At 49.8% G+C, this 27,050-nt stretch overlaps 1 protein-coding gene across 1 annotated transcript in view; it reads right to left on the bottom strand.

The window, feature by feature from the left end:
* Nucleotides 1-27,050, bottom strand: part of bmpr1ba (bone morphogenetic protein receptor, type IBa) — a 156,331-nt gene that overhangs the window by 7,908 nt on the left and 121,373 nt on the right. Inside the window, exons 3-7 of the mRNA XM_038986969.1 lie at nucleotides 22,919-23,078; nucleotides 21,039-21,141; nucleotides 11,823-11,925; nucleotides 10,261-10,357; nucleotides 1,084-1,222 (exon numbers count right to left, since the gene is read on the bottom strand). Of these exons, the coding sequence (XP_038842897.1) occupies nucleotides 1,084-1,222; nucleotides 10,261-10,357; nucleotides 11,823-11,925; nucleotides 21,039-21,141; nucleotides 22,919-23,078 (602 nt within the window). The remainder of the gene's footprint in view (nucleotides 1-1,083; nucleotides 1,223-10,260; nucleotides 10,358-11,822; nucleotides 11,926-21,038; nucleotides 21,142-22,918; nucleotides 23,079-27,050) is intronic.

Genomic DNA, 27,050 nt, shown 5'->3' with positions numbered 1-27,050 from the left:
ATTAGCTAACAAGTGCAAGCTAGCTAAATAGGACAAATTAGCTAGCAAGTGCAAGCTAGCTAGCTAAATTGCCATAAAGGTTTAATGCTTTTCGACCTGTCCCCAAATTAATGTAATTGGTTCAGAGTTTATTTTGATATTTTAACCTGCATGTCGTGATCGTGTTTGGTGTGGGGGGACAAAATACATTTATGCACGATGGCGCACGCGCACAGCCGGTTTGGGTTCCGTGTTAGGCTGGACACAAACAGTGTTAGGCTCTCTCTGGCCCAGAACACACACAAACAGTGTTAGGCTCTCTCTGGCCCAGAACGCACACAAACAGTGTTAGGCTCTCTCTGGCCCAGAACGCACACAAACAGTGTTAGGCTCTCTCTGGCCCAGAACGCACACAAACAGTGTTAGGCTCTCTCTGGCCCAGAACACACACAAACAGTGTTAGGCTCTCTCTGGCCCAGAACACACACAAACAGTGTTAGGCTCTCTCTGGCCCAGAACACACACAAACAGTGTTAGGCTCTCTCTGGCCCAGAACACACACAAACAGTGTTAGGCTCTCTCTGGCCCAGAACACACACAAACAGTGTTAGGCTCTCTCTGGCCCAGAACGCACACAAACAGTGTTAGGCTCTCTCTGGCCCAGAATGCAGTGGTGCTGAAGTGACGTGCAACACACATGTGGCAGAACGGTTGTGATACAATGGAGAGTTTTTCCTGCACAAAAATAATTACAAAAGAGTTGTGGAGACACAGCTCATGTGTAAACATTTTTATACAGACTGACAAACCCTCTGTCATAGCACAAACATATCAGTTGTATCATTGTGTTGTTCATCAGTTGTACTACCTGGGTGTGTGGGTGTCTTTCAAATATCTCCTTTCTCCTGAAGTGTACACTCCTTCACTACTTCCCACAAATCCAAAGCATTGAATTGGTCTAGATATGGGCTAGTGGGAGTTTTCACAATGTTTCTTAAACCAGCAATTTACTTTACAATCGGTGAAGGGACATGATTAAATCCACACTTCGGGAGGATACAACCAGTGAGCTGGTGGTAGAGGGATGCAGTGTGTGTAACATACCAGCAGGGGGAGACCTGAGCCACTGCCTGAACTCTGGGACTGTTCTATGAGGTCTCTGAGAGACTCTCCCGGAGGGATGTAGGACTCATCCTGCTCCAGACCAATGCTGTAGCGTGGCCCAGACTCCTGGCGCTTGTACCTGCAGCACAGCCACACACACACACACACACACACACACACACACACACACACACACACACACACACACACACACACACACACACACACACACACACACACACACACACATCAAACAACAGTATACATCAAACAACCCTTTAATGTGAGTAGTCTGTATGTAATATCTCAATTCTGGATGATTCAAACATTGACTAGAAAACATGTCATATCAGAGCTATATGATTCTTCCTCAGTGTCATTTGTTCCCAAAGTGAAATTAATATTTTAAGTACGGATGAACAAATAGACTGTACATGTACTGAGAATAACCTTATTCATAACATGGGTAAGCGGTCATTCTAGAACAGGACTAACTGCCTAACCCTGTTCCTGGAGAGCTACCATCCAGTAGGTTTTCACTCCAACCCTGTTCCTGGAGAGCTACCCTCCAGTAGGTTTTAACTCCAACCCTGTTCCTGGAGAGCTACCCTCCAGTAGGTTTTAACTCCAACCCTGTTCCTGGAGAGCTACCATCCAGTAGGTTTTAACTCCAACCCTGTTCCTGGAGAACTACCATCCAGTAGGTTTTCACTCCAACCCTGTTCCTGGAGAGCTACTCTCCTGTAGGTTTTCACTCCAACCCTGTTCCTGGAGAGCTACCCTCCAGTAGGTTTTCACTCCAACCCTGTTCCTGGAGAGCTACCCTCCAGTAGGTTTTAACTCCAACCCTGTTCCTGGAGAGCTACCCTCCAGTAGGTTTTCACTCCAACCCTGTTCCTGGAGAGCTACCCTCCAGTAAGTTTTAACTCCAACCCTGTTCCTGGAGAGCTACCCTCCAGTAGGTTTTCACTCCAACCCTGTTCCTGGAGAGCTACCCTCCAGTAGGTTTTCACTCCAACCCTGTTCCTGGAGAGCTACCCTCCAGTAGATTTTAACTCCAACCCTGTTCCTGGAGAGCTACCCTCCAGTAGTTTTTAACTCCAACCCTGTTCCTGGAGAGCTACCCTCCAGTAGGTTTTCACTCCAACCCTGTTCCTGGAGAACTACCCTCCAGTAGGTTTTCACTCCAACCCTGTTCCTGGAGAGCTACCCTCCAGTAGGTTTTCACTCCAACCCTGTTCCTGGAGAGCTACCCTCCAGTAGGTTTTAACTCCAACCCTGTTCCTGGAGAACTACCCTCCAGTAGGTTTTAACTCCAACCCTGTTCCTGGAGAGCTACCCTCCAGTAGGTTTTAACTCCAACCCTGTACCTGGAGAGCTACCCTCCAGTAGGTTTTCACTCCAACCCTGTTCCTGGAGAGCTACCCTCCAGTAGGTTTTAACTCCAACCCTGTTCCTGGAGAACTACCCTCCAGTAGGTTTTCACTCCAACCCTGTTCCTGGAGAGCTACCCTCCAGTAGGTTTTAACTCCAACCCTGTTCCTGGAGAACTACCCTCCTGTAGGTTTTAACCCCAACCCTGTTCCTGGAGAGCTACCATCCAGTAGGTTTTCACTCCAACCCTGTTCCTGGAGAGCTACCCTCCAGTAGGTTTTCACTCCAACCCTGTTCCTGGAGAGCTACCCTCCAGTAGGTTTTCACTCCAACCCTGTTCCTGGAGAGCTACCCTCCAGTAGGTTTTCACTCCAACCCTGTTCCTGGAGAGCTACCCTCCAGTAGGTTTTCACTCCAACCCTGTTCCTGGAGAGCTACCCTCCAGTAGGTTTTAACTCCAACCCTGTTCCGGGAGAGCTACCCTCCAGTAGGTTTTCACTCCAACCCTGTTCCTGGAGAACTACCCTCCAGTAGGTTTTAACTCCAACCCTGTTCCTGGAGAACTACCCTCCAGTAGGTTTTAACTCCAACCCTGTTCCTGGAGAACTACCCTCCAGTAGGTTTTCACTCCAACCCTGTTCCTGGAGAGCTACCCTCCAGTAGGTTTTAACTCCAACCCTGTTCCTGGAGAGCTACCCTCCAGTAAGTTTTCACTCCAACCCTGTTACTGGAGAACTACCCTCCAGTAGGTTTTCACTCCAACCCTGTTCCTGGAGAACTACCCTCCAGTAAGTTTTCACTCCAACCCTGTTACTGGAGAACTACCCTCCAGTAGGTTTTCACTCCAACCCTGTTCCTGGAGAGCTACCCTCCAGTAGGTTTTAACCCCAACCCTGTTCCTGGAGAGCTACCCTCCAGTAGGTTGTCACTCCAACCCTGTTCCTGGAGAGCTACCCTCCAGTAGGTTTTCACTCCAACCCTGTTCCTGGAGAGCTACCCTCCAGTAGGTTTTAACTCCAACCCTGTTCCTGGAGAACTACCCTCCAGTAGGTTTTCACTCCAACCCTGTTCCTGGAGAGCTACCCTCCAGTAGGTTTTAACTCCAACCCTGTTCCTGGAGAGCTACCCTCCAGTAGGTTTTGACTCCAACCCTGTTCCTGGAGAGATACCCTCCAGTAGGTTTTAACTCCAACCCTGTTCCTGGAGAGCTACCCTCCAGTAGGTTTTCACTCCAACCCTGTACCTGGAGAACTACCCTCCAGTAGGTTTTCACTCCAACCCTGTTCCTGGAGAGCTACCCTCCAGTAGGTTTTCACTCCAACCCTGTTCCTGGAGAGCTACCCTCCAGTAGGTTTTCACTCCAACCCTGTTCCTGGAGAGCTACCCTCCAGTAGGTTTTCACTCCAACCCTGTACCTGGAGAGCTACCATCCAGTAGGTTTTCACTCCAACCCTGTTCCTGGAGAACTACCCTCCAGTAGGTTTTCACTCCAACCCTGTTCCTGGAGAGCTACCCTCCAGTAGGTTTTCACTCCAACCCTGTTCCTGGAGAGCTACCCTCCAGTAGGTTTTAACTCCAACCCTGTTCCTGGAGAGCTACCATCCAGTAGGTTTTCACTCCAACCCTGTTCCTGGAGAGCTACCATCCAGTAGGTTTTAACTCCAACCCTGTTCCTGGAGAGCTACCCTCCAGTAAGTTTTAACTCCAACCCTGTTCCTGGAGAACTACCCTCCAGTAGGTTTTCACTCCAACCCTGTTCCTGGAGAGCTACCCTCCAGTAGGTTTTTAACTCCAACCCTGTTCCTGGAGAGCTACCCTCCAGTAGGTTTTCACTCCAACCCTGTTCCTGGAGAACTACCATCCAGTGGGTTTTAACTCCAACCCTGTAACTGGAGAACTACCCTCCAGTAGGTTTTCACTCCAACCCTGTTCCTGGAGAGCTACCATCCAGTAGATTTTCACTCCAACCCTGTTCCTGGAGAGCTACTCTCCTGTAGGTTTTCACTCCAACCCTGTTCCTGGAGAGCTACCCTCCAGTAGGTTTTCACTCCAACCCTGTTCCTGGAGAGCTACCCTCCAGTAGGTTTTCACTCTAACCCTGTTCCTGGAGAGCTACCCTCCAGTAGGTTTTCACTCCAACCCTGTTACTGGAGAGCTACCCTCCAGTAAGTTTTAACTCCAACCCTGTTCCTGGAGAGCTACCCTCCAGTAGGTTTTCACTCCAACCCTGTTCCTGGAGAGCTACCCTCCAGTAGGTTTTCACTCCAACCCTGTTCCTGGAGAGCTACCCTCCAGTAGGTTTTAACTCCAACCCTGTTCCTGGAGAGCTACCCTCCAGTAGTTTTTAACTCCAACCCTGTTCCTGGAGAGCTACCCTCCAGTAGGTTTTCACTCCAACCCTGTTCCTGGAGAACTACCCTCCAGTAGGTTTTCACTCCAACCCTGTTCCTGGAGAGCTACCCTCCAGTAGGTTTTCACTCCAACCCTGTTCCTGGAGAGCTACCCTCCAGTAGGTTTTAACTCCAACCCTGTTCCTGGAGAACTACCCTCCAGTAGGTTTTAACTCCAACCCTGTTCCTGGAGAGCTACCCTCCAGTAGGTTTTAACTCCAACCCTGTACCTGGAGAGCTACCCTCCAGTAGGTTTTCACTCCAACCCTGTTCCTGGAGAGCTACCCTCCAGTAGGTTTTAACTCCAACCCTGTTCCTGGAGAACTACCCTCCAGTAGGTTTTCACTCCAACCCTGTTCCTGGAGAGCTACCCTCCAGTAGGTTTTCACTCCAACCCTGTTCCTGGAGAGCTACCCTCCAGTAGGTTTTCACTCCAACCCTGTTCCTGGAGAGCTACCCTCCAGTAGGTTTTCACTCTAACCCTGTTCCTGGAGAGCTACCCTCCAGTAGGTTTTCACTCCAACCCTGTTACTGGAGAGCTACCCTCCAGTAAGTTTTAACTCCAACCCTGTTCCTGGAGAGCTACCCTCCAGTAGGTTTTCACTCCAACCCTGTTCCTGGAGAGCTACCCTCCAGTAGGTTTTCACTCCAACCCTGTTACTGGAGAGCTACCCTCCAGTAGGTTTTAACTCCAACCCTGTTCCTGGAGAGCTACCCTCCAGTAGGTTTTAACTCCAACCCTGTTCCTGGAGAGCTACCCTCCAGTAGGTTTTCACTCCAACCCTGTTCCTGGAGAACTACCCTCCAGTAGGTTTTCACTCCAACCCTGTTCCTGGAGAGCTACCCTCCAGTAGGTTTTCACTCCAACCCTGTTCCTGGAGAGCTACCCTCCAGTAGGTTTTAACTCCAACCCTGTTCCTGGAGAACTACCCTCCAGTAGGTTTTAACTCCAACCCTGTTCCTGGAGAGCTACCCTCCAGTAGGTTTTAACTCCAACCCTGTACCTGGAGAGCTACCCTCCAGTAGGTTTTCACTCCAACCCTGTTCCTGGAGAGCTACCCTCCAGTAGGTTTTAACTCCAACCCTGTTCCTGGAGAACTACCCTCCAGTAGGTTTTCACTCCAACCCTGTTCCTGGAGAGCTACCCTCCAGTAGGTTTTCACTCCAACCCTGTTCCTGGAGAGCTACCCTCCAGTAGGTTTTCACTCCAACCCTGTTCCTGGAGAGCTACCCTCCAGTAGGTTTTCACTCTAACCCTGTTCCTGGAGAGCTACCCTCCAGTAGGTTTTCACTCCAACCCTGTTACTGGAGAGCTACCCTCCAGTAAGTTTTAACTCCAACCCTGTTCCTGGAGAGCTACCCTCCAGTAGGTTTTCACTCCAACCCTGTTCCTGGAGAGCTACCCTCCAGTAGGTTTTCACTCCAACCCTGTTCCTGGAGAGCTACCCTCCAGTAGGTTTTAACTCCAACCCTGTTCCTGGAGAGCTACCCTCCAGTAGTTTTTAACTCCAACCCTGTTCCTGGAGAGCTACCCTCCAGTAGGTTTTCACTCCAACCCTGTTCCTGGAGAGCTACCCTCCAGTAGGTTTTCACTCCAACCCTGTTCCTGGAGAGCTACCCTCCAGTAGGTTTTCACTCCAACCCTGTTCCTGGAGAGCTACCCTCCAGTAGGTTTTAACTCCAACCCTGTTCCGGGAGAGCTACCCTCCAGTAGGTTTTCACTCCAACCCTGTTCCTGGAGAACTACCCTCCAGTAGGTTTTAACTCCAACCCTGTTCCTGGAGAACTACCCTCCAGTAGGTTTTAACTCCAACCCTGTTCCTGGAGAACTACCCTCCAGTAGGTTTTCACTCCAACCCTGTTCCTGGAGAGCTACCCTCCAGTAGGTTTTAACTCCAACCCTGTTCCTGGAGAGCTACCCTCCAGTAAGTTTTCACTGCAACCCTGTTACTGGAGAACTACCCTCCAGTAGGTTTTCACTCCAACCCTGTTCCTGGAGAACTACCCTCCAGTAAGTTTTCACTCCAACCCTGTTACTGGAGAACTACCCTCCAGTAGGTTTTCACTCCAACCCTGTTCCTGGAGAGCTACCCTCCAGTAGGTTTTAACCCCAACCCTGTTCCTGGAGAGCTACCATCCAGTAGGTTTTCACTCCAACCCTGTTCCTGGAGAGCTACCCTCCAGTAGGTTTTAACTCCAACCCTGTTCCTGGAGAGCTACCATCCAGTAGGTTTTCACTCCAACCCTGTTCCTGGAGAGCTACCCTCCAGTAGGTTTTCACTCCAACCCTGTTACTGGAGAGCTACCCTCCAGTAGGTTTTCACTCCAACCCTGTTACTGGAGAGCTACCATCCAGTAGGTTTTCACTCCAACCCTGTTACTGGAGAACTACCCTCCAGTAGGTTTTCACTCCAACCCTGTTCCTGGAGAGCTACCATCCAGTAGGTTTTCACTCCAACCCTGTTCCTGGAGAGCTACCCTCCAGTAGGTTTTCACTCCAACCCTGTTCCTGGAGAGCTACCCTCCAGTAGGTTTTAACTCCAACCCTGTTCCTGGAGAACTACCCTCCAGTAGGTTTTCACTCCAACCCTGTTCCTGGAGAGCTACCCTCCAGTAGGTTTTAACTCCAACCCTGTTCCTGGAGAGCTACCCTCCAGTAGGTTTTGACTCCAACCCTGTTCCTGGAGAGATACCCTCCAGTAGGTTTTAACTCCAACCCTGTTCCTGGAGAGCTACCCTCCAGTAGGTTTTCACTCCAACCCTGTACCTGGAGAACTACCCTCCAGTAGGTTTTCACTCCAACCCTGTTCCTGGAGAGCTACCCTCCAGTAGGTTTTCACTCCAACCCTGTTCCTGGAGAACTACCCTCCAGTAGGTTTTCACTCTAACCCTGTTCCTGGAGAGATACCCTCCAGTAGGTTTTCACTCCAACCCTGTTCCTGGAGAGCTACCCTCCAGTAGGTTTTAACTCCAACCCTGTTCCGGGAGAGCTACCCTCCAGTAGGTTTTCACTCCAACCCTGTTCCTGGAGAACTACCCTCCAGTAGGTTTTAACTCCAACCCTGTTCCTGGAGAACTACCCTCCAGTAGGTTTTAACTCCAACCCTGTTCCTGGAGAACTACCCTCCAGTAGGTTTTCACTCCAACCCTGTTCCTGGAGAGCTACCCTCCAGTAGGTTTTAACTCCAACCCTGTTCCTGGAGAGCTACCCTCCAGTAAGTTTTCACTGCAACCCTGTTACTGGAGAACTACCCTCCAGTAGGTTTTCACTCCAACCCTGTTCCTGGAGAACTACCCTCCAGTAAGTTTTCACTCCAACCCTGTTACTGGAGAACTACCCTCCAGTAGGTTTTCACTCCAACCCTGTTCCTGGAGAGCTACCCTCCAGTAGGTTTTAATCCCAACCCTGTTCCTGGAGAGCTACCATCCAGTAGGTTTTCACTCCAACCCTGTTCCTGGAGAGCTACCCTCCAGTAGGTTTTAACTCCAACCCTGTTCCTGGAGAGCTACCATCCAGTAGGTTTTCACTCCAACCCTGTTCCTGGAGAGCTACCCTCCAGTAGGTTTTCACTCCAACCCTGTTACTGGAGAGCTACCCTCCAGTAGGTTTTCACTCCAACCCTGTTACTGGAGAGCTACCATCCAGTAGGTTTTCACTCCAACCCTGTTACTGGAGAACTACCCTCCAGTAGGTTTTCACTCCAACCCTGTTCCTGGAGAGCTACCATCCAGTAGGTTTTCACTCCAACCCTGTTCCTGGAGAGCTACCCTCCAGTAGGTTTTCACTCCAACCCTGTTCCTGGAGAGCTACCCTCCAGTAGGTTTTAACTCCAACCCTGTTCCTGGAGAACTACCCTCCAGTAGGTTTTCACTCCAACCCTGTTCCTGGAGAGCTACCCTCCAGTAGGTTTTAACTCCAACCCTGTTCCTGGAGAGCTACCCTCCAGTAGGTTGACTCCAACCCTGTTCCTGGAGAGATACCCTCCAGTAGGTTTTAACTCCAACCCTGTTCCTGGAGAGCTACCCTCCAGTAGGTTTTCACTCCAACCCTGTACCTGGAGAACTACCCTCCAGTAGGTTTTCACTCCAACCCTGTTCCTGGAGAGCTACCCTCCAGTAGGTTTTCACTCCAACCCTGTTCCTGGAGAACTACCCTCCAGTAGGTTTTCACTCTAACCCTGTTCCTGGAGAGATACCCTCCAGTAGGTTTTCACTCCAACCCTGTTCCTGGAGAGCTACCCTCCAGTAGGTTTTCACTCCAACCCTGTTCCTGGAGAGCTACCCTCCAGTAGGTTTTCACTCCAACCCTGTACCTGGAGAGCTACCATCCAGTAGGTTTTCACTCCAACCCTGTTCCTGGAGAACTACCCTCCAGTAGGTTTTCACTCCAACCCTGTTCCTGGAGAGCTACCCTCCAGTAGGTTTTCACTCCAACCCTGTTCCTGGAGAACTACCCTCCAGTAGGTTTTAACTCCAACCCTGTTCCTGGAGAGCTACCCTCCAGTAGGTTTTAACTCCAACCCTGTTCCTGGAGAGAGACCCTCCAGTAGGTTTTAACTCCAACCCTGTTCCTGGAGAGCTACCCTCCAGTAGGTTTTAACTCCAACCCTGTTCCTGGAGAACTACCCTCCAGTAGGTTTTCACTCCAACCCTGTTCCTGGAGAGCTACCCTCCAGTAGGTTTTCACTCCAACCCTGTACCTGGAGAGCTACCCTCCAGTAGGTTTTCACTCCAACCCTGTTCCTGGAGAACTACCCTCCAGTAGGTTTTCACTCCAACCCTGTTCATTGAGAGCTACCCTCCAGTAGGTTTTCACTCCAACCCTGTTCCTGGAGAGCTACCCTCCAGTAGGTTTTCACTCCAACCCTGTTCCTGGAGAACTACCCTCCAGTAGGTTTTCACTCCAACCCTGTTCCTGGAGAACTACCCTCCAGTAGGTTTTCACTCCAACCCTGTTCCTGGAGAGCTACCCTCCAGTAGGTTTTCACTCCAACCCTGTTCCTGGAGAGATACCCTCCAGTAGGTTTTCACTCCAACCCTGTTCCTGGAGAGCTACCCTCCAGTAGGTTTTAACTCCAACCCTGTTCCTGGAGAACTACCCTCCAGTAGGTTTTCACTCCAACCCTGTTCCTGGAGAACTACCCTCCAGTAGGTTTTCACTCCAACCCTGTTCCTGGAGAGCTACCCTCCAGTAGGTTTTCACTCCAACCCTGTTCCTGGAGAGATACCCTCCAGTAGGTTTTCACTCCAACCCTGTTCCTGGAGAGCTACCCTCCAGTAGGTTTTAACTCCAACCCTGTTCCTGGAGAACTACCCTCCAGTAGGTTTTCACTCCAACCCTGTTCCTGGAGAGCTACCCTCCTCTTGAGCAGCCCTGTTCTAAAACGTTCTCTCGAGGCAAACTGAGTCTCACCTGAAGTAGCAGAAAATAATGATGAGAGCCAGGATGATGCTGCACACAGTAACAGAGATGAGAAGAGCCATGTGGTGAATGTTCCCATCTGCATAATCTACAGAGAGAGAGAGGGGGAGAGCGAGAGGGGGGAGAGAGAGAGTGATAGAGGGGAGCGAGAGAGGGGGGAGGGGGAGGGGAGGAGGGGAAGAGTAGGGGAGTGAGAGAGGGCGGGGAGGAGGGGGAGGAGGGTTTGAGTGGGGAGAGAGGGGGAGGGGGTGAGAGAGGGCGGGGAGGAGGGTTTGAGTGGGGAGAGAGGGAGAGGGGGTGAGAGAGGGCGGGGAGGAGGGTTTGAGTGGGGAGAGAGGGGGAGGGGGTGAGAGAGGGCGGGGAGGAGGGGGAGGAGGGTTTGAGTGGGGAGAGAGGTGGAGGGGGAGAGAGAGGGCGGGGAGGAGGGGGAGGGGGGTTTGAGTGGGGAGAGGGTGAGAGAGGGCAGGGAGGAGGGGGAGGAGGGTTTGAGTGGGGAGAGGGTGAGAGAGGGCGGGGAGGAGGGGGAGGAGGGTTTGAGTGGGGAGAGAGGTGAAGGGGGAGAGAGAGGGAGTGCAAAAGAAGGAGAGAAGAAACGGGGGAGAGAGTAATAACTGATCACTTCATATAAGTAACAGATCACATATTCAATACAAACAGGGGCCACACATCCCTTTGGAAATAGACAACAGTCAAAAACAGTCATCATTAAGTCATGTTATTTCAAAGGTTCTTTATTGTTAATCCAACATGTATTACTCTCTCTCAGTTCCACACACACAGTGGTGTCCCCAGGGACCAGAGTGAACTAGCTGAGGGAAACCTAGCCCTGATCGATAGGATCTCTTCCTGAAGCCCGCTGCTCGAGTTTCAGATTGATGACACTGCTGGCCATGTCCGTTGGGAGTTCTGCTTTCTCTGGGACTCTAGTCTTACTGCCACACACACACACACACACACACACACACACACACACACACACACACACACACACACACACACACACACACACACCCTGGACCTGCCCTGTGTGTGAAGTCCAACACATCCTTTCAGTCTGACACACACACTTGTACACACACAAAAAAGAACTGAAGAAATATATCTAGTTTTGGGTCTTCTACAGAAACCCTAGCTAGTGATCTCTTGGGCCGATTGTGGGCCGACCACTAAAGAGGAGCGGAGCTATGCAGCTGACTTTACCGGCTCCATTTCACCTGCTTCTCTCACTGTCACCTCGCTGGGCCCTGACACTGTCACTGGTAACTCGCTGGGCCCTGTCACTGGTAACTCGCTGGGCCCTGTCCCTGGCAACTCGCTGTCCCTGGCAACTCGCTGTCCCTGGCAACTCGCTGTCCCTGACAACTCGCTGTCCCTGACAACTCGCTGTCCCTGGCAACTCGCTGTCCCTGGCAACTCGCTGTCCCTGGCAACTCGCTGTCCCTGGCAACTCGCTGTCCCTGACAACTCGCTGTCCCTGACAACTCGCTGTCAACTCACTATCACTGGTCACTTCTGTCTGTGTATTACGAGTGTGTGTGTATAAAGCATATTACTGGGTGTTTTGAGTGGAGCCAGGGTGGGGTGCAGGTCTTTGTTGCAGTAGTCCTGGTCAGTACAGCACTCCAGGGATCTTCTCAGTCGGGAGTTGCCTGTATCCTGGAAGCACAATTACATCATATGAATACATCAGATACTGTTGCTGTTCAATTTCCCACACTGTTCCCACAAGTGTATCAACGTTCATACTTTTATGAAAATGTTTTGACCCAAAATGGGCACATATCCCCTGGAGGTCACCTCGTACAGACAACACATTGATGAATTAAAGATGTGTTTGTGGTGTGCTGACTACACTACATGACCGAAAGTATGTGGACACCTTGTCGAACATCTCATTCCAAAATCATGGGAATTAATATGGAGTTGGTCTCCCCTTTGCTGCGAGACCAGCCTCCACTCTTCTGGGAAGGCTTTCCACTAGATGTTGGAACATTGCTGCAGGGACTTGCTTCCATTCAGCCACAAGCATTAGTGAGGTCGGGCACTGATGTTGGGAGATAAGGCCTGGCTCGCAGTCTACATTCCAGTTCATCTCAAAGGTGTTCAATGGAGTTGAGGTCAGGGCTCTGTGCATGCCAGTCAAGTTCTTCCACACCAATCTTGACAAACCATTTCTGTATGGACCTCGCTTTGTGCATGGGGCATTGTCATGCTGAAACAGGAAAGGGCCTTCCCCAGACTGTTGCCACAAAGTTGGAAGCACAGAATCATCTAGAATGTTATTGTATGCTGTAGCGTTAAGATTTCCCTTCACTGGAACTAAAGGGCCTAGCCCGAACCTTTGTAAAACAGCCCCAGACCATTATTCCTCTTCCACCAAACTTTATAGTTGGCACTATGCATTCGGGCAGGTAGTGTTCTCCTGGCATCCGCCAAACCCAGATTCGTCCATCAGACTGCCAGATGGTGAAGCGTGATTCCTCACGTCAGAGAATGCATTTCCACTGCTCCCGAGTCCCATGGCGGCGAGCTTTACACCACTCCAGCCGACGCTTGGCATTGCGCATAGTGATCTTAGGCTTGTATGTGGCTGCTCGGCCATGGAAACCCATTTCATGAAGCTCCCGGCGAACAGTTCTTGTGCTGACGTTGCTTCCAGAGGCAGTTTGGAACTCGGTGGTGAGTGTTGCAACGAAGGACAGACGCTTCAACACTCAGAGGTCCCATTCTGTGAGCTTGTGTGGCCTACCACTTTGCGGCTGAGCCATTGTTGCTCCTAGACGTTTCCACTTCACAATAACAGCAATTATAGTTGACCGGGGCAGCTCTAGCAGGGCAGAAATTTGACGAACAGACTTGTTGGAAAGGTGGCATCCTATGACAGTGCCACGTTGAAAGTCACTGAGCTCTTCAGTAAGGCCATTCTACTGCCAATGTTTGTGTATGGAGATTGCATGGCTGTGTGCTTGATTTTATACACCCGTCAGCAACGGATGTGGCTGAAATAGCCCACATACACAATACATACAAAAGTATCTCATTACCTATGGACTGTATCTACTACGAGTAATCAGCAGCCAACCTACTTTGAGAATGGTTCTGAGAATCATCAATCATTATTCATTGTGATGTAATATGCTAAACGGACCCTAAAATCAGCACTCCTACTCTAAGAAGATTGATACATACAGTAAGTCCCCTGATTGTGTGTGGAGGGCATTGTCTGCTTTCTACTGTGCCGTCCAGGTGGTTGGTGCTGTAGTCAGTGTCCAAAGGTGTGGATTTACTGGTGTATGGTGAAGTTACCCCTATGCGATGAGCTGGGTCAGTTTTGCATTTTCCCCCTTATTTGTTAAGGTTAGGATTGGTGGAGGGGAAGCTGATCCTAGATCTGTACCTAGGGGAAACTTAATCACAGAGTGGTTTCACTGTGGTAGAGTGGAGTGGTTTCACTGTGGTGGAGTGAGGTGGTTTCACTGTGGTGGAGTGGGGTGGTTTCACTGTGGTGGAGTGAGGTGGTTTCACTGTGGTAGAGTGGGGTGGATTCAGTGTGGTAGAGTGGGGTGGTTTCAGTGTGGTAGAGTGGGGTGGATTCAGTGTGGTAGAGTGGGGTGGATGCAGTGTGGTGGAGTGGGGTGGTGTCAGTGTGGTAGAGTGGGGTGGTTTCAGTGTGGTGGAGTGGGGTGGTGTCAGTGTGGTAGAGTGGGGTGGTTTCAGTGTGGTGGAGTGGGGTGGATTCAGTGTGGTGGAGTGGGGTGGTTTCACTGTGGTAGAGTGGGGTGGATTCAGTGTGGTAGAGTGGGGTGGTTTCAGTGTGGTAGAGTGGGGTGGATTCAGTGTGGTAGAGTGGGGTGGATGCAGTGTGGTGGAGTGGGGTGGTGTCAGTGTGGTAGAGTGGGGTGGTTTCAGTGTGGTGGAGTGGGGTGGTGTCAGTGTGGTAGAGTGGAGTGGTTTCACTGTGGTAGAGTGGGGTGGATTCAGTGTGGTAGAGTGGGATGGTGTCAGTGTGGTAGAGTGGGGTGGTTTCAGTGTGGTGGAGTGGGTTGGTGTCAGTGTGGTAGAGTGGGGTGGTTTCACTGTGGTAGAGTGGGGTGGATTCAGTGTGGTAGAGTGGGGTGGATTCAGTGTGGTAGAGTGGGGTGGATTCAGTGTGGTAGAGTGGGGTGGTTTCAGTGTGGTAGAGTGGGGTGGATTCAGTGTGGTGGAGTGGGTTGGTGTCAGTGTGGTAGAGTGGGGTGGTTTCACTGTGGTAGAGTGGGGTGGATTCAGTGTGGTAGAGTGGGGTGGATTCAGTGTGGTAGAGTGGGGTGGTTTCAGTGTGGTAGAGTGGGGTGGATTCAGTGTGGTGGAGTGGGGTGGATGCAGTGTGGTGGAGTGGGGTGGTTTCAGTGTGGTGGAGTGGGGTGGTGTCAGTGTGGTAGAGTGGGGTGGTTTCAGTGTGGTGGAGTGGGGTGGATTCAGTGTGGTGGAGTGGAGTGGTTTCAGTGTGGTGGAGTGGGATGGTTTCAGTGTGGTGGAGTGGGGTGGTGTCAGTGTGGTAGAGTGGGGTGGTTTCAGTGTGGTAGAGTGGGGTGGATTCAGTGTGGTGTGTTAAGTTCATGTTTTAAGTATCCCTATATTTCTGTTATTACGGGGCTATCACTCAGTCAAGAGTGCGCATGCGCAGGAAGTCTTGTGGTTGTTGGACCTAGCCTGGAGTGTAATGGCTACCTTGTAGTGTGTTCATATAGTAGAGTAAACTTTGTTAAACTGGAACCTTGTCGGTGTGTCATTTCGAGTTAACATTGGTAGCAGACGATGGCTTCTAACTACAACGTGCCACCTCGCTTCGACGAGAAGAGGTCGTACGAAAGTTGGAAAAATGAACTGGGAATCTGGACACGCGTTACTAATCTGGACGCGAAAAAGCAAGCACTTGCGGTGGTATTATCGCTCGAGGGAAGAGCGAGAGATACAGCACTGGAGATATCCGTTGAGGATTTGAACAAGGATGACGGTATGGGAACTTTGATCACAGCACTGGATTCTGTATTTCTTAAAGAAGAGAAAGACCGTGCCTACGAGGCATATTCAAACTTTGACAGTGTTACGAGAGATATTTCGGTTGCAATGGCGGACTACATCATTGATTTCGAACAGAGGTACAATAGAATGCGCAAGTACGACATGGTTCTCCCAGATGCAGTGTTAGGGTTCAAGTTGCTAGACACTGCTTGTCTAGATGGTAGAGACATGGTTCTCCCAGATGCAGTGTTAGGGTTCAAGTTGCTAGACACTGCTTGTCTAGATGGTAGAGACATGGTTCTCCCAGATGCAGTGTTAGGGTTCAAGTTGCTAGACACTGCTTGTCTAGATGGTAGAGACATGGTTCTCCCAGATGCAGTGTTAGGGTTCAAGTTGCTAGACACTGCTTGTCTAGATGGTAGGGAGAAACAGTTGGCGTTGACTGCTTGTACTGTGCTGACTTTTGCATCTATGAAGTCGGCACTAAAAAGAATATTTGGTGAAAAGACGTCTGTCGCGCCAATAACAGATGGAATGCAAGTGAGTGACGCAGCATATTACACCGAGCAGCACAGAAAAGGCGCCAAAAAGTCACGTTCTCAAGATAACCAGAAGAGGGCGCCATTTCCCGGCACAAATCCACTGGACACATATGGAAGGAGATCGAAATGTGCTATTTGTCAAAGCACTTACCATTGGGTTAAAGACTGTCCTCATAAAAATGAACAAGTTAAACTAACAGAGGAAAATGTAAACACAGAGATAGAGCAGTGTAACATTACACTGTTTTCAAATGAATCTGCTTCTGATACTGAGATTTTTATAGTTGAATCCTTAGGATCTGCTGTGATTGATACTGCATGTACACGGACAGTGTGTGGTGCAAAATGGCTTGATAGCTATGTCAGTGAACTAAATATGAAGGAAGTACAAAATATGATTGACACACCAAGCAACAGAGCTTTCAAATTTGGAGACGGGAGAATTGTCCATTCTACCAAGAGAGTTAAGATACCAGCAAAAATTGGTCAGACTAAGTGTCACATTGAAACAGAGGTGGTCCCTACAGATATCCCCTTACTATTAAGCAAAGCTTCCCTCAAGAAGGCAGAGGCTGTACTAGACATAAAAAATGACAAGGCAGTGATGTTTAAACAACCAGTGACTCTTGAACTTACTACCTCAGGCCACTATTGTGTAAACATTTTAGACAAAGACATCACACAGTGTCCATGCAAAAATGAGATTCTGACTGACACAGAGCACATGAAGATTCTGACAGTCACAGAGAACATGAGCACTAAAGAAAAACACAAAGTATTGTTAAAGCTTTACAAACAGTTTGGACATGATACAGTTAACAGACTTCAAAAGTTACTCAGCAGTTCAGGGAATAATGATGATGAGAAGTACGAGTCTGGAGACAAAGTGTACTACAAACGAGTTGACTGTCAAGAGTGGAAAGGACCGGGAGTAGTCATTGGTCAAGATGGTGTGGTGATATTTGTGAGGCACGGAGGCATGATTGTCAGGGTGCATCACTCAAGATTGCGGAAAGTAAATGATCAACAAGATAGAGGGGCTGTTGCTGAGAATCAGTCTCCTAATGAAAATGACAAAAAGGACACAGTAACAGACACAAACCTACCAGATGTCGCATCCAATGATATGGACACCGAAACTGACATAGGAAATGGAGCAGAGACCTTCAACCATGCCACAGGTAATACTGTTGAGCGTTCAAATGAGGAAAACATTCAACAGCCACATGTGTTAAGAGAACATGGTTGTTCCAATCTGAAAACTGGACAACCTGTTAAATACACGGACAGAGAAAGTGGTATTCCACATACAGCAACCGTCATTGGACGAGCAGGAAAAGCAAAACACAAGAACTGGTACAACTTGCAGTACTCTGAACCAGCTACACTTTCTGGTACAACAGGGTCAGCTGACCTGCCACTTGTAGATAATATCAGAATTGAACCAATGGAAAATCGAGAAAAACAGAATGACATTCAAAATGATGATGTACTTGAAACAAAGGACGTGTCATTTGACTCAGCTAAGCTAGATGAGCTCAGTAATTGGAGGAAAAATGGAGTGTTTGAGGAAGTCAAAGACATTGGCCAAAAGTGCGTCTCAACAAGGTGGGTGTGTACCCTTAAAGAATCCTTAACTGGAATAGTGCCCAAAGCACGTCTAGTGGCTAGAGTTTTTGAGGAGCTGGCTGCTAAAGAACTCCCAAAAGACTCACCGACATGGGCCTCAGAGTCACTCAGATTGCTGATGTCAGTGATCTGCCAGAAAAAATGGAAACTTAATTCCATAGACATCAAATCTGGATTTTTGCAGGGAACAGAGCTGTCAAGGGACATTCACATCCGACCTCCGCCCGAAGCTAAAAGTGAAGGAACACTGTGGAAACTAAAAAAGTGTGTGTATGGACTGGCAGATGGATCACTCTACTGGTACAACAAAGTCAAGGCAACAATGCTGAATACAGGTGGAAAAATGTCACAAGTGGATCCTGCAGTCTTCTATTGGCTTGATCAAGACTGCAATGTGACTGGAGTACTTGCCTGTCATGTTGATGACTTTATCTGGGGTGGCTCACAGACCTTTGCTTCAACTGTGATTCCACACCTCAAAGCTGTTTTCTAGGTTGGCCGTGAGGAGCATGATCATTTTTGTTATGTTGGCATAGAGTTTATTACAGTTGATGGAAAAATACTGATGCAACAGGAGAGCTATATCAAGAATCTTCAACCTATCCACATGGATTCTTCAAGAGCCGTACAAAGGAATTCCCCTCTGTGGAATTGAAGCTGGTCAATTGAGGTCAAAGATGGGACAAATTTTATGGGCTGCGAGACAGAGTAGACCTGGTTTGATGGTTGCAACTTGGCATCTAACACAAAACACGCCACTGTACAAACCATTCATGAGGCAAACAAAGTTGTTCGTAAACTGGAATCACAACAAGTGACGTTAAAGTTTCAGCATGTTGGAAAAGATGACTCTTTGAAACTAGTTGTCTTCAGTGATGCTTCGCTAGGTTATCACTGGTGGGACAAAACGGCACTTCCTACCTGTAGTTTGTGTCACTGACAACTACTCATTAGTTGATGCTGTGAAGTCAACCAAGTCTGTCACAGAGAAAAGACTTTGAGATTAGCAGCATCAAGGAACTTATTCAAGCACAGAGAATCCAGCGGATTCTGTGGTCGACCACAAAGGAACAGCTTGCTGACTGTCTGACTAAAAAGGGAGCATCCGGTCTTGTGCTCCTACAGGCTCTCGCTCCTACAGGCTCTCAGTAATGGAAAGTGGCAGCTTGTCACACAACCCATTTGTAATGGGGATCTTGAATAATACATGGACCTTTAATTATGTTGTTGATGTTTTTTTTGTCTTTAAAGAAAAGGGGGAGATTGTTAAGTTCATGTTTTAAGTATCCCTATATTTCTGTTATTACGGGGCTATCACTCAGTCAAGAGTGCGCATGCGCAGGAAGTCTTGTGGTTGTTGGACCTAGCCTGGAGTGTAATGGCTACCTTGTAGTGTGTTCATATAGTAGAGTAAACTTTGTTAAACTGGAACCTTGTCGGTGTGTCATTTCGAGTTAACATGGTGGAGTGGGGTGGATGCAGTGTGGTGGAGTGGGGTGGTTTCAGTGTGGTGGAGTGGGGTGGTGTCAGTGTGGTAGAGTGGGGTGGATTCAGTGTGGTGGAGTGGGGTGGTTTCAGTGTGGTGGAGTGGGGTGGTGTCAGTGTGGTGGAGTGGGGTGGTTTCAGTGTGGTGGAGTGGGGTGGTTTCAGTGTGGTAGAGTGGGGTGGTTTCAGTGTGGTAGAGTGGGGTGGTGTCAGTGTGGTAGAGTGGGGTGGTGTCAGTGTGGTAGAGTGGGGTGGTTTCAGTGTGGTAGAGTGGGGTAGTTTCAGTGTGGTGGAGTGGGGTGGATTCACTGTGGTGGAGTGGGGTGGTTTCAGTGTGGTGGGGTAGTTTCAGTGTGGTGGGGTAGTTTCAGTGTGGTGGAGTGGGGTGGTTTCAGTGTGGTAGAGTGGAGTGGTTTCAGTGTGGTAGAGTGGGGTGGTTTCAGTGTGGTAGAGTGGGGTGGTTTCAGTGTGGTAGAGTGGGGTGGTTTCAGTGTGGTAGAGTGGGGTGGTGTCAGTGTGGTAGAGTGGGGTGGATTCAGTGTGGTGGAGTGGGGTGGTGTCAGTGTGGTAGAGTGGGGTGGTTTCAGTGTGGTGGGGTGAGATGGTTTCAGTGTGGTGGAATGGAGTGGTTTCAGTGTGGTGGAGTGGTTTCAGTGTGGTGGAGTGGGGTGGATTCAGTGTGGTAGAGTGGGGTGGATTCAGTGTGGTAGAGTGGGGTGGATTCAGTGGGGTGGAGTGGTTTCAGTGTGGTAGAGTGGAGTGGTTTCACTGTGGTGGAGTGGGGTGGTTTCAGTGTGGTGGGGTAGTTTCAGTGTGGTGGAGTGGGGTGGTTTCACTGTGGTGGAGTGGGGTGGTTTCAGTGTGGTGGGGTAGTTTCAGTGTGGTGGGGTAGTTTCAGTGTGGTGGGGTAGTTTCAGTGTGGTGGGGTAGTTTCAGTGTGGTGGAGTGGGGTGGTTTCAGTGTGGTGGAGTGGGGTGGATTCAGTGTGGTGGAGTGGGGTGGTTTCAGTGTGGTAGAGTGGGGTGGATTCAGTGTGGTGGAGTGGGGTGGTGTCAGTGTGGTAGAGTGGGGTGGTTTCAGTGTGGTGGAGTGGGATGGATTCAGTGTGGTGGAGTGGGGTGGTGTCAGTGTGGTGGAGTGAGATGGTTTCAGTGTGGTGGGGTAGTTTCAGTGTGGTAGAGTGGGGTGGTTTCAGTGTGGTAGAGTGGGGTGGTTTCACTGTGGTAGAGTGGGGTGGATTCAGTGTGGTGGAGTGGGGTGGATTCAGTGTGGTGGAGTGGGGTGGTGTCAGTGTGGTGGAGTGAGATGGTTTCAGTGTGGTGGGGTAGTTTCAGTGTGGTAGAGTGGGGTGGTTTCAGTGTGGTAGAGTGGGGTGGTTTCACTGTGGTGGAGTGAGATGGTTTCAGTGTGGTGGGGTGGGGTGGATTCAGTGTGGTGGAGTGGTTTCAGTGTGGTGGGGTAGTTTCAGTGTGGTGGGGTAGTTTCAGTGTGGTAGAGTGGGGTGGATTCAGTGTGGTAGAGTGGGGTGGTGTCAGTGTGGTAGAGTGGGGTGGTGTCAGTGTGGTAGAGTGGGGTGGTTTCAGTGTGGTGGAGTGAGATGGTTTCAGTGTGGTGGAGTGAGATGGATTCACTGTGGTGGAGTGAGGTGGTGTCAGTGTGGTAGAGTGGGGTGGTTTCAGTGTGGTGGAGTGGGGTGGATTCACTGTGGTGGAGTGGGGTGGTTTCAGTGTGGTGGGGTAGTTTCAGTGTGGTGGGGTAGTTTCAGTGTGGTGGAGTGGGGTGGTTTCAGTGTGGTGGGGTAGTTTCAGTGTGGTGGGGTGGTTTCAGTGTGGTAGAGTGGGGTGGATTCAGTGTGGTGGAGTGGTTTCAGTGTGGTGGGGTAGTTTCAGTGTGGTGGAGTGGGGTGGTTTCAGTGTGGTGGAGTGGTTTCAGTGTGGTGGGGTAGTTTCAGTGTGGTGGAGTGGGGTGGTTTCAGTGTGGTGGAGTGGTTTCAGTGTGGTGGGGTAGTTTCAGTGTGGTAGAGTGGGGTGGTTTCAGTGTGGTAGAGTGGGGTGGTTTCAGTGTGGTGGAGTGGGGTGGATTCAGTGTGGTGGTGGTCCTCAGACTTACCCTGCACTGGAACTCTGATCCCACCAGACCCAGACATCCTGATGTGAGAACAGGGACCCCTCCCTCCTCTTCATCCACCATGGTGAAGCAGTACCCATCCGTCCTAAATCACAACGAATTACATTACCATCTAGATCACAGGTGTCAAACTCATTCCACGGGGGGCCGAGTGTCTGCGGGTTTTCGCTCCTCCCTTGTACTTGATTGATGAATTAACATCACTAATTAGTTAGGAACTCCCCACACCTGGTTGTCTAGGGCTTTATTGAAAGGAAAAACCAAAAACCTGCAGACACTAGGCCCTCCGTGGAATGAGTTTGACACCCCTGATCTAGATCATCACAATCTACCTGCACTATCACCATTACTCAGATCATTATCCATCCTAGAACACAACGCATTACATTACCATCTAGATCATCACAATCAAATCAAACTTTATTTCGTACCAAAAAAAAAGCAGTACAAGGTGCTTCACATACATCATTACTATATACATTATCACCATTACTCGGATCATTACTGCATTAATAGCACAAATCAATAAGCATAAAAATGATCATCAGTCATTTCTATTATGTCCAGCACAATGACTTCATGTATTTATTAATAATGTATATTATCAACAGCTTCATCTAATTAATTAGTGATCGGGGCTAATTAGTCAAATGTTGTGAGTACCATTCACAACTGGTGTGTGTGTGTGTGTATACACGGTTTACTATACTTGTGATTATCAGAAGGCCTCACAAGAATAGTGAGCCAACAAAAATTCTGAGAAGTGATTACATTTTGCCGGTCCTCACTTGTAAAAAGTCTCCGGGGTTTAGGTTTAGGGGAAAAAGGGATTTTGAATGGGAATACATTTTTGGTCCCCAAAAAGTCCTCACAGGAATAGTGTGAGTGAGTGTTTGTGTGTGTGCAGCTTTACTAACAGGTCACGTTCAGGGTTGTTATTGGAGTTAAATATTAGCCCAGACGACTTCTGTTTCATGATGTTAATGAAGAATTCATGTTATATTCAAAGTTGGCAAGAGACAGAGTAATTAGCCACTGATGTTATTGTGTGTGACCGCTTGTGCGTTAAACTAATTAGCACAGCACATCAGGCAATAATATGGGAACGTCAGGGAATATTTGAGGGTTGAGTTGCTAAGGGGAAAACACATCGACAGGGAACGTGTCAGCGAGCGTTTTCACTCCAAACAAACTGCATTAGGCAGAACAATACACATGAAACTGTTACATCATACTGTAAGTGTACTGCACTAAGGTGAAGTACTGAAACAGTTGCTCTTCCATGGTTATCAATACAGCCTAAGGAGAGTATGAAAGTGGCCCATACTCACAAATCGTTTAGAAATGCTGGTCTGGGATCAGTTTTCCCTTTTAGATCATAATTAATAAGATTATATGGACAGAGAGAACCTGATCTGAGATCAGCATTGTGAATGTGGATGGGCCAGAGTGTTGGATCTACATGTGCAAGACGAGCATCAAATATATGCGTAGGATATAGTGTGTGTGTGTGAGTATGGTTTTGCATTTGTGTGTGTGTGTGTGTGTGTGTTTGGTTTTACTATCCTTATGGGTACCAGTAGTCCTCACAAGGATAGTAAAACAAGGAATTTTGACAAGTGGGGACATTTCACCGGTCCCCACAAAGAAAAAGGCTATTTTAGGCTTAGGGTTTACGTTTAGGAGTTAGGGAAAATATGATTTTGTAATGGAATCAATTGTTTGGTCCCCACAAGGATATTACAATAAATGTGTGTGTGTGTGTGTGTGTGTGTGTGTGAGAGAGAGAGTACATTCATGAGTGCATGTGTGCGCATACATCCGTTTGTGTGTGTGTGTGTGTGTGTGTGTTGGGCCCACACCTGCAGGTGTTGTTGGTGGAGTCCTCAGGACAGTGGTGATAGCAGTAACACCAGAGCTGTCGCTGGGGCAGGGCTGGGGCTGTGTTCCCACTGGCGTCCTTTCCACTGTCCACCGCCGCCTTCCCCAAAGTCCTCAGCAACATACTGTCCAGAACGTTAGCTATAAGGACAGGACACAGAGAGACAGAGGGTGAGACTTAGGATTCACAAGCAACAATCACACCTTCATTAGTTTTGTCACAAAAACAAGTCATTTTGGGGTTGGGCTGGGGTTGGGATGAGCTGGGGTTGGGATGGGCTGGGGTTGGGATGGGCTGGGGTTGGGATGGGATGGGATGGGCTGGGGTTGGGATGGGCTGGGGTTGGGATGGGCTGGGGTTGGGATGGGATGGGATGGGCTGGGGTTGGGATGGGCTGGGGTTGGGATGGGATGGGGTTGGGATGAGATGGGGTTGGGATGAGCTGGGGTTGGGATGGGCTGGGGTTGGGATGGGCTGGGGTTGGGATGAGATGGGGTTGGGATGAGCTGGGGTTGGGATGGGCTGGGGTTGGGATGGGCTGGGGTTGGGATGGGATGGGGTTGGGATGAGATGGGGTTGGGATGGGCTGGGGTTGGGATGAGCTGGGGTTGGGATGGGCTGGGGTTGGGATGGGCTGGGGTTGGGATGGGCTGGGGATGGGCTTGGGATGGGGTTGGGCTGGGGTTGGGATGGGATGGGGTTGGGATGAGATGGGGTTGGGATGAGCTGGGGTTGGGATGGGCTGGGGTTGGGATGGGCTGGGGTTGGGATGAGATGGGGTTGGGATGAGCTGGGGTTGGGATGGGCTGGGGTTGGGATGGGCTGGGGTTGGGATGGGATGGGGTTGGGATGAGATGGGGTTGGGATGGGCTGGGGTTGGGATGAGCTGGGGTTGGGATGGGCTGGGGTTGGGATGGGCTGGGGTTGGGATGGGCTGGGGATGGGCTTGGGATGGGGTTGGGCTGGGGTTGGGCTGGGGTTGGGCTGGGATGGGGTTGGGATGAGCTGGGGTTGGGATGAGCTGGGGTTGGGATGAGATGGGGTTGGGATGAGATGGGGTTGGGATGAGATGGGGTTGGGATGGGATGGGGTTGGGATGGGGTTGGGATGGGATGGGGTTGGGATGAGCTGGGGTTGGGATGAGCTGGGGTTGGGATGAGATGGGGTTGGGATGGGCTGGGGTTGGGATGGGATGGGGTTGGGATGAGCTGGGGTTGGGATGAGATGGGGTTGGGCTGGGGTTGGGATGGGCTGGGGTTGGGATGGGATGGGGTTGGGATGAGCTGGGGTTGGGATGGGGTTGGGATGAGATGGGGTTGGGATGGGGTTGGGATGAGCTGGGGTTGGGATGGGATGGGGTTGGGCTGGGGTTGGGATGGGCTGGGGTTGGGATGGGATGGGATGGGGTTGGGATGGGATGGGGTTGGGACGAGCTGGGGATGAGATGGGGTTGGGCTGGGGTTGGGATGAGCTGGGGTTGGGATGGGGTTGGGATGAGCTGGGGTTGGGATGGGATGGGGTTGGGACGAGCTGGGGTTGGGACGAGATGGGGTTGGGACGGGCTGGGGTTGGGATGGGCTGGGGTTGGGATGGGGTTGGGATGAGCTGGGGTTGGGATGGGATGGGGTTGGGCTGGGGTTGGGATGGGCTGGGGTTGGGATGGGATGGGATGGGGTTGGGATGGGATGGGGTTGGGATGGGATGGGGTTGGGACGAGCTGGGGATGAGATGGGGTTGGGATGAGATGGGGTTGGGCTGGGGTTGGGATGAGCTGGGGTTGGGATGGGGTTGGGATGAGCTGGGGTTGGGATGGGATGGGGTTGGGACGAGCTGGGGTTGGGACGAGATGGGGTTGGGATGAGCTGGGGTTGGGATGGGATGGGGATGGGATGGGCTGGGGTTGGGATGGGGTTGGGATGAGATGGGGTTGGGATGGGGTTGGGATGAGATGGGGTTGGGATGAGCTGGGGTTGGGATGAGATGGGGTTGGGATGGGGTTGGGATGAGCTGGGGTTGGGATGAGATGGGGTTGGGATGGGGTTTGGATGAGCTGGGGTAAATCATATTCCAAATTAGTCACATTCAAGTAGCCATTGTTGTACTATAGTCTCCAGCATTTCCTACACACACATCCCGTTTCAAAAGAGCACCTGTTTGTCACATCAGGAGAAGAAAGTCCAAAGACGTAAGTGTTCTAAATAGTATCCTGTCCCATGCGCACTACTTTTAACAAGAGCCCTATGGACCCGGTTCAAAAGTAGTGTACACTATAGGGAATAAGGATGCCATTTGGGACGCAGAGAACTTTCATTCATACGTTAAGAGGTTTTCATTCATTCTGGCACACTCATTCAGACCAGATGCTTCACAGCTGCATCGTGGAGATCGTCCAACAAAAAAAAAAGTAAGTGTCCTTCCTTGTTACAATAAACACTAGCAGTCATATGATACCCACTCCAAAGATTGACTTCACACCGATCAAATCGTCCAATCTGTCAACAGCGGAAGAGCTTTCCAGACAGAGTGGAAGACCATGGAACCAGGTAGCCAAAAGAAGTGGGACATTATCCTTATTATGTATAGACAATAGCTTTACAGAAAGCCTAGTCCCTTAACATGTATTCGACGTATACACTGAGTGTAAAAAACATTAGGAACACCTTCCTAATATTGTGTTGCATCCCCAATCTGCCCACAGAATTGCCTCTTCTAGCCATGGACTCTACAAGGTGTCGAAAGCGTTCCACAGGGATGCTGGTCCATGTTGACTCCAATGCTTCCCACAGTTGTGTCAAGTTGGCTGGATGTCCTTTGGGTGGTGGACCATTCTTGATACACACGGGAAACTGTTAAGTGTGAAAAACCCAGCAGCGTTGCAGTTCTTGACACAAACCGGTGCGCCTGCCTGGCACTTACTACCAATACCCCGTTCAAAGGCACTTAAATCTTTTGTCTTATCCCTTCACCCTCTGAACGGCACACATACACTATCCATGTCTCAATTGCCTTAAGCCTTAAAACTACTTCTTAAACCCGTCTCCTCTCCTTCATCTACACTGATTGAAGTGGATTTAACAAGTGACATCAATAAGGGATCATAGCTTTCACCTGGATTCACCTGGTCAGTAGTCTGGTATGTCATGGAAAGAGCAGGTGTTCCTAATGTTTTATCTACTCAGCGTATAAAAGACATGTGTGACTTTTGGGGACATTCATTACTTTTGCCAGTTGTCTTCTTGGGGCGGTTTCCTGGATACAGATTAAGCCTAAAAAGCAGCCATATTACACCAGACATGTCAGATCATTTCAACATCGAGACTGTTCTAACAGTAGTCCTGGACTAAAAAGGGCTTTCAGTGGAGAATCAAAGATACTTTTTAGTTCAGGAAAATACTTAATCTGTGTCTGGGAAACCATCTATTTGTGTAGTAAAGCTAGGACTTTGAGTGGAGTTTACAGGACAGGATACTGACGAAGAGGAGGGGTTTACAGGACAGGATACTGAAGAAGAGGAGGGGTTTACAGGACAGGATACTGACGAAGAGGAGGGGTTTACAGGACAGGATACTGAAGAAGAGGAGGGGTTTACAGGACAGGATACTGAAGAAGAGGAGGGGTTTACAGGACAGGATACTGATGAAGAGGAGGGGTTTACAGGACAGGATACTGAAGAAGAGGAGGGGTTTACAGGACAGGATACTGAAGAAGAGGAGGGGTTTACAGGACAGGATACTGAAGAAGAGGAGGGGTTTACAGGACAGGATACTGACGAAGAGGAGGGGTTTACAGGACAGGATACTGAAGAAGAGGAGGGGTTTACAGGACAGGATACTGACGAAGAGGAGGGGTTTACAGGACAGGATACTGAAGAAGAGGGGTTTACAGGACAGGATACTGAAGAAGAGGAGGGGTTTACAGGACAGGATACTGATGAAGAGGAGGGGTTTACAGGACAGGATACTGAAGAAGAGGAGGGGTTTACAGGACAGGATACTGAAGAAGATGAGGGGTTTACAGGACAGGATACTGAAGAAGAGGAGGGGTTTACAGGACAGGATACTGAAGAAGAGGAGGGGTTTACAGGACAGGATACTGATGAAGAGGAGGGGTTT

This window comes from Salvelinus namaycush, chromosome 1 (assembly GCF_016432855.1).
Source record: "Salvelinus namaycush isolate Seneca chromosome 1, SaNama_1.0, whole genome shotgun sequence".
Taxonomy (NCBI): domain Eukaryota; kingdom Metazoa; phylum Chordata; class Actinopteri; order Salmoniformes; family Salmonidae; genus Salvelinus; species Salvelinus namaycush.
This window is presented reverse-complemented; position numbering and strand designations above follow the sequence as displayed.